This window comes from Macrobrachium rosenbergii, chromosome 27 (assembly GCF_040412425.1).
Source record: "Macrobrachium rosenbergii isolate ZJJX-2024 chromosome 27, ASM4041242v1, whole genome shotgun sequence".
In the NCBI taxonomy this organism is placed as follows: Eukaryota; Metazoa; Arthropoda; class Malacostraca; order Decapoda; family Palaemonidae; genus Macrobrachium; species Macrobrachium rosenbergii.
This window is the reverse complement of record NC_089767.1, coordinates 32,522,009-32,529,508: the sequence shown is the minus strand read 5'-3', so window position 1 is coordinate 32,529,508 and position 7,500 is coordinate 32,522,009. Positions and strand designations below refer to the sequence as shown.

General features: G+C 36.8%; 1 protein-coding gene across 1 annotated transcript in view; it reads left to right on the top strand.

The window, feature by feature from the left end:
* LOC136853575 (protein Wnt-4-like) overlaps positions 1 to 7,500 on the top strand; it is a 335,504-nt gene that overhangs the window by 274,720 nt on the left and 53,284 nt on the right. Inside the window, exon 2 of the mRNA XM_067129313.1 lies at positions 7,413 to 7,500. This exon is cut by the window's right edge and continues 181 nt beyond it. Coding sequence (XP_066985414.1) covers positions 7,413 to 7,500 — 88 coding nt within the window. The remainder of the gene's footprint in view (positions 1 to 7,412) is intronic.

Here is a 7,500-nt window from a genome sequence, read left to right as displayed (position 1 = left end):
GGTTCTGGGATATAAAATTATAAACGTTTGGTTCTTTTAGATAGTATGCCTTAAAACGTGGAAATCCATTGATTTTAACTATAAACGTTTGGTTCTGGGTTGTAAAATTATAAACGTTTGGTTTTTTTTAGATCGTATGCCTTAAAAACGTGAAAATTCATTCCTTTGAACTATAAACGCTTGGTTCTTTTAACTTCTAGACCTTTAAACGTTTGACGATCATTTCCAAAGACCCAGCTGATAGCCATCAGTCATTATAGAAGGTCTGAAATCCTACACCCCTGATCTGGCCCTTAGTAGATAGATTCAAGGAACCCTGTTTGGGCAAACGGGGTAATTTAGTAGAGAGAAGGGCAGCGGCGTATGCAAATGGAGAAACTTAATCAGAAGTGAAGGAAATAAAGTTGACTGGAAAAGATTTTTCGTGAATTGGGAAGTGGCCCAGTTTTTTTTTGGGGGTGGGTGGGTGTTCAAGTGTTAAACTATGGGTGTATGAAGTGTTTGTTTATTTTTGTGTTTATCTGGTTATGTGAAAGGTTGCTTGGTTATTGTGACTAAGAGTTTATATATATATATATATATATATATATATATATATATATATATATATATATATATATATATATATATATATATATATATATATATATAATATATATATACATATATGTATATATATATATAGATAGATAGATATATAATAGATATACTATCAATCTCACTTGATGCATCTCGAAATACTAACGAGCTGTTTAATTATTTCCCCAAGACCTCTTGGTGAATCCAGTCCTAATTGCTGTCTTTGTGGAAAATAATAATAATAATAATAATAATAATAATAATAATAATAATAATAATAATAATAATAATAATAGCAGTTATTATTGTTATTATTTTATTATTATTATTATTATCATCATAACTCACTATCTCACCTGTAGCAAAGCAACCCACAACCTTGTTGTTGTACAACAGGACGACGCCGATTGCGAATGAAATAATAATAATAATAATAATAATAATAATAATAATAATAATAATAATAATAATAATAATAATAATGATAATAAATTGGTCCCGTGTACCTTATTGGTTCGATCAGAAATCCCGGGAGCCAGTTTCAGCCGTCATTCGACACCGCCTGCCCTGTGCTACGAATTAGGACCGACTTGAAATTCCGGAACGGGCGGAAAAGGAGTTTTCGTGTCCCGTTTGTCCACCGTCCCCACTGTTCCTCTGTTCCGCCAGCTGCCGGAAAGGGTAGGGGGTGAAGGGAGGAGGGAGGAGAGGGGAAGGGAAGGGAGGGGGAGATAGGTATATGGAATAGAAATTGAGAGCTCAGGAATGGATACAGATCGCTTCGTCATTTAAAGACAGGATTGCATAGATGTGTATAAGTTCGTTTAGCTGTTGTTTCTGTAATATAGGGGAATTATTGTTAACAACAATTACAACAACAACATTGACTGCTGCAACTACAGCAAGTACTACTATTGCTCGCATTGGGAAAACAACGTAATTCAAGACTGAGCAACAACTTTTTTTTTTATCAAAATATGATATAGACATTTGGCGTCGGTAACTGCTCTGAGTCACGTTTTATTATTTCAGATTTTGCAATGGTAATAGGTTTGTATGTATATGTATATATATATATATATATATATATATATATATATATATATATATATATATATATATATATATATATACATATATACAATATATATATATATATATATATATATATATATATATATATATATATATATACATAAAAAAAATATATATATATATATATATATATATATATATATATATATATTTCTTTGGTTTTTGCTTTATAACTACATTAACTTCAACTATAACTTGATGTGTCTCAAAATTAACTTAATATCACTTATGTCTAGTTTTGTTAAGGAAAAACTAGGCTTTTGCTTAATGATATCTTTTATTCTTATTTGCTTAGCCATGGCTGCGGTCACCTACACAAATATGGCCCAGATCCAGTGTTCCTTAAATCTTCTGGCGTTATATAGCAGTTACCTCTCCATCAAGTGATCAGACTCAGCGTTCCTTGGCTGTGGTGATCCTACGTTGGACCTGGGGTGTGTTGAATAGGATATTTCTACGAGCGGTATCCTTACGAATCGGAAAGTAATTGATTTAAAATCCTATTGAGGACCTTAAATGATGGGGGATTATCTGAAACAATCAGTGATTTTTTGTTGAATTTTGTTTGTAGAGTTAAAAGGAATGAAATGGGTCGCAGCTAGTGGCCGAAGGAACCCCGCGGAGAACCGTAAGGAACGCCTACAGTGCACCGCTTTGAGGTACACCGACGGCGCTACCCTACACTACGGGGAAAAGGAAGAAAGTTAACGCTTTCTTTTACCGAAATCATCGCCAAATCTCGACGGACTTCCCGAATATATATGCGTTTGATGACACCCGCCTGTAGTCAAACCTGTTGCTGCCGCCTCCTATGACAACTGTTGATATCAAAACTTCTTCTTCTCTTCTTTCTCTCTTTCTTTCCCTCTCTCTTCTTCTCTCTTCTTCCGGACCAAGATGTGTAAATAGCGAGGAGATGGATGTTTATCGAAGGTGGGGGGAGGGGACGGGAGAGGGGAAAGTTTTAAGATGGATTTTTGAGATGCGTCGTTGTTCTAAGTTGGACGGTGAGGAAACTGGGGTATTTATGATGGTGACCCGTTCGTGGAAATTGAAAGGAATTTGATAGTGGTTTAGGGAAGTGTTTGATAATAATAATAATAATAATAATAATAATAATAATAATAATAATAATAATAATAATAATGGTGAAAAAATCACCATCATTATTTAGGTGACTCATGTGATTTTGAGATTTGTATAAATAATAATAATAATAACAATGATAATGATAATAATAATAATAATAATAATAATAATAATAATAATAATAATAATAATAATAATATCACCTTCATGCTTTAACCATAATAATAATTGTAATAATAATAATAATATTAATAATAATAATGAAAAAATCACCATTATTATTTAAGTGACTCATGTGATTGTGAGATTTGTATAAATAATAATAATAATAATAATAATAATAATAATAATAATAATAATAATAATAATAATATCACATTTATGCATGTTTGTCAAAGGCTTTAACCATAATAATAATAATAATAATAATAATAATAATAATAATAATAATAATAATAATAATAATAATAATAATAATTTACCTTCTTTACAAGTGTTTCAACTAAATTAAAACAGTAACTCTTTCCTTCAATTATTTTTTATGTATTTAGCAAATTTTAAACCTTGTTTTACACAGTTGTGTTCTACATAACTAAATGAGGCTTCTTCTAAATGCAGTTTTTGTGTCAGGTCAGTTATATGAGCTAAAAAGAAATTATGCTTTCTCTCGTCTCCGTTTAAGGAAAGCACCGTAATTAGATCATTCTTCTGATGATTAGAGAGAGAGAGAGAGAGAGAGAGAGAGAGAGAGAGAGAGAGAGAGAGAGAGAGAGAGAGAGAGAGAGTATATGTCTGCCAGGCATCTGTAAAGTACTTTTGCATACCTGCTTAATGCGTTTGTGTTGTATCACCTATTATGTTTATTTCTTTATTTTTATTTATTTATTAATTATTTGTTTTGTGAAGTATGTTACACCCTAATTATTATTATTATTATTATTATTATTATTATTATTATTATTTGTTTTTGCTAATTTCTCCCACACTTCAACTAGCAAATCAAATAACAATTAACTTGACGAGGAAACTTTCACTCATTTGAAAAAAAGAAAGCAGATGAAAGTATACATAAGTACAGTGAAAGTAAAATAAAAAAAAAGAAAGCAAAGAAGGAAATTATTACCAACTCAGCATAGGACTGCAGAGTCCCTCAAACTATCTTCATTTAACCTGTGAACACGCCTTCAGTTACCTTAGAGAGAAATGCAATTAGTCACTCTGATCATCAATTCCCGACAGGTGGATCTTACCTGTTGATTGCTGTTAACTTCTTTGACTTTCCGTGTTTGATTTCCAAGCAAATATTATAGGACGGACGTAGCAGTTGTTAGAAAAAGACTTTCATCGCTGTTGACATTTGAAATGTATAGTGTCAGCTGATTTAAAGATTGAACTTGACAGATCAAACGTAAAACTTGATTGATTTATGGCAGGGGAAGCCAGTGACAGGTAAACAGGTGTTATTGATAGAAACAGTTCAGTTTTCATTTGTGGTAAAAACGCAAAAATAGGGGATGATTTTTCCCCATCGAAGATTACTGTGATTTTTGTAGGAAAGTCTGAAGGTTGGTAATTTATCCCAAAGAAGATTTCTCAGTTTTCTCACTAAGAAAGTCCAGAGGTTGTCTTTTGCTAGAAACTAAGAAGTCTAGATCTCTCTGTCATGAAAGATCACTTTATGTTTTTCCAGGAAATTCTAAAGATTGATCATTATTCCTAAAGAAGATAACTCTGTTTTCTCACTAAGAAAGTCTAAAAGTTGTCCTTTTCTAGAAAAAACGTCTAGATCTCTCTCTCTCTCTCTCCCTCTCCCCTCTCCCCCTCTCCCTCTCCCCCTCTCTCTCTGTCTCTCTCTGTCTCTCTCTCTGGTAAAATAATAAAACACAAGGTTCAACACACACTCACAAACTTTTGTTAAAATGTTTATGAAATTCTCTCTCTCTCTCTCTCTCTCTCTCTCTCTCTCTCTCTCTCTCTCTCTCTCTCTCTCTCTCTCTCTCTCCTGGTGGGCAGAACTTTCAGGTTACTCGTAAAAAAAACAAGAAAGGTCCCACTAATAAAATTAAGGGCACCGTCATTGGTTCACCCTTTTGTTTAGAATAGCTCGTGACCACATTAGGCTCGCCCTCCCGATAGCTGGATAATTAACAAGATCACTCAGATAGCGCAAAAAAAAGGTCTCCTTCTCCTCCTCTTTTCCTGACACGTATCCTAAAGGACCCTTTTTCTCAAAGGACTTCGCTCGGCTGTCCTACAGGAATGACTGCTCTGTAAAATCTAGACTTAGTACTTTCGTGATCTCGTATGGCACCAAAGGAAAGTGCAAGAAGGTACGTTTTGTAATGGTGATATGGTCTTAACTGTCTTAATTACCCGTGAAAGGTCACATTTGGCCCAGGTGTGACAATTAGCAAAGGCGATTGTGAATTTCGGTTTATTTGCGCAAGCGCAGACGCGGTCAAAGGAAGCCATTGTGAGACGAAGTCTGTACGTGTCTTGGGTAAATCGTCCCAGACGGAACCACAGGATTTGGTCACTCTCAGAGGCCTAAAATTCTCTCTCTCTCTCTCTCTCTCTCTCTCTCTCTCTCTCTCTCTCTCTCTCTCTCTCTCCTTTTCATCGCATTTTTTTGGTCCTTACTTGCCCTCGGAAGACGCAGGATGATCCTTTTAATTAGCGAAGGATTTTTAGGACTCTGGGCGGGAGATAGGAATTCTGTGCTGTTCCTCATTATTTTGTGCTGGTCTTAGGATTTTGTAAATAGAGGGAGGAGTCTGTGTATATGTGTATGTGAATAGAACAAGTGATGCTCTGCTCTCTCTCTCTCTCTCTCTCTCTCTCTCTCTCTCTCTCTCTCTCTCTCTCTCTCTCTCTCTGAAATAAGAGATTTTCATTTATAGCAGTGCAATAGGCTGCTTGTGAAACGTAATCAATTTGTCAATAGTATTTGGCATTCGACCATGACAAGCAAACAGTACCTGCGCAAAGCAGGCCCGCGCAAAGCAGACCTGCGCAAATCCAGACCTGCTCATAGAAGGCCTGCGCAAACCCTGAGCTGCGCATTCTTCAAAGTGCGCAGATCCTCCCTCGAAAGCGTCGACTATCTGTAGTCGGCAAATCTCTTGATGACTTCGATAATTTAATGACCCATTGTTCGGACGTTCCTTCTACCCCTCCCCTCTCCCCCCTTCACCTTTCCTACCCTCCTCCCTCCCTTCCTACTTACCTTTTAAAGAGAGAAAGAGAGAGAGAGAGACAAAACGATTATATTCTCTCAGCGGCCCTTTATTCGTAATCTTATCTCACTCATAATCATGCACGTCTTATTCTGCTTGTAATGGGGTGTCGTCACACCTTCGGCGTATTGTCTCTCGCGCCCTTTTTTTTATTTTGACCTTTTGCGGTGTACCCCCGCCATTTTTCTTATTCATAAATTGTGTGGTAGGGTTTTGTTATGCAGTATGCGTTCTTTTTACGGCGATATATATAGATATGATTATAATTCGGCCTTATACAGAAAGGCCATGTTTATAACCTGATTTTATCGATTGGGAAAAAGGTGCATTGATTTTGTGTAAATATTTTTGTCAATATTTATTTTATTTACCTGTTTGGAATATTAAATTACTATAGATTATATTTTCATTATTTTTATTTGTAAGAGTAATAAGAATTATTCTCTATTATTCTCTAAAATAGTAATAGTTATAGGTATCACTTTCCTATTATCCCAAAAGCTACGTGGGATCAGCCATCTCTGACTTCAGGGCACAAAATAAAACAGCAAAGTTATTAGATGAATTGGAAATTGTATTAAGTGGGAGAATTAGAGGGAAATGCTGATAGATAGTGAGAGAGAGAGAGAGAGAGAGAGAGAGAGAGAGAGAGAGAGAGAGAGAGAGAGAGAGAGAGAGAGAGAGAGAGAGAGGCGCTTATATTTTTCTCCGGTGAAAGACTGTGCATATTTATGTACATATATAATATAAATTTTGAGGAGAGAGAGAGAGAGAGAGAGAGAGAGAGAGAGAGAGAGAGAGAGAGAGAGAGAGAGAGAGGATTCATTCGTTCTCACTCAAAGAACAAAACTAACTGGTCCCCCTTCCTCCCTACCCCAAAAGACCCAAAAGACCAAAATCCTGTAGAAGTCCTAAAGAAGACCAAAAGACCCAAAAATCCTATAGAGGTCCCCAAGCACATCTGAGGAATCTCCTCCTCTTCCTCCTTCCTCCTCCTCCTGCTCCTCCTCCTCCTCTTTTCCCCTTCACCCGGTCGACGACTAATCTATTCCCCTATTTCAATCTCTTCTTCTTCTTCTTCTCCTTCTCCTCCCTGTGACCTTCTCCTCCTAATCCCCTATCTCAGTCTCCTTCTCCTCCTCCTCCTCCTCCGCCTCCTCCTCATCCTCCTCCTCCTCCCTCTTCTTCTTCTCCTCTCTGTGACCTCCTCCTAATCCCCTTTTTCGGTCTTCCTCTAATCCTCCTTCTTCCTCATCCTCCTCCGCAGGGCGCTCTCCCGCGTGATCACCTTACCCGTGACTTCCTCCTCCTCCTCCTCCTCCTCCTCCTCCTCCCACGACCTTTCCCCCATACCCCTTTCAATTTCCCTTATTCAATCTCCCTCTAATTCTTCTTCTTCATCCTCCTCCGCAGGGCGCTTTCCCGCGTGACCACGCTAGCCGTGACGGCCCCGGGGCCTCTGAGCCCCCAGATCTGCGAGTCCTTCTACGGGTCCCTGGTG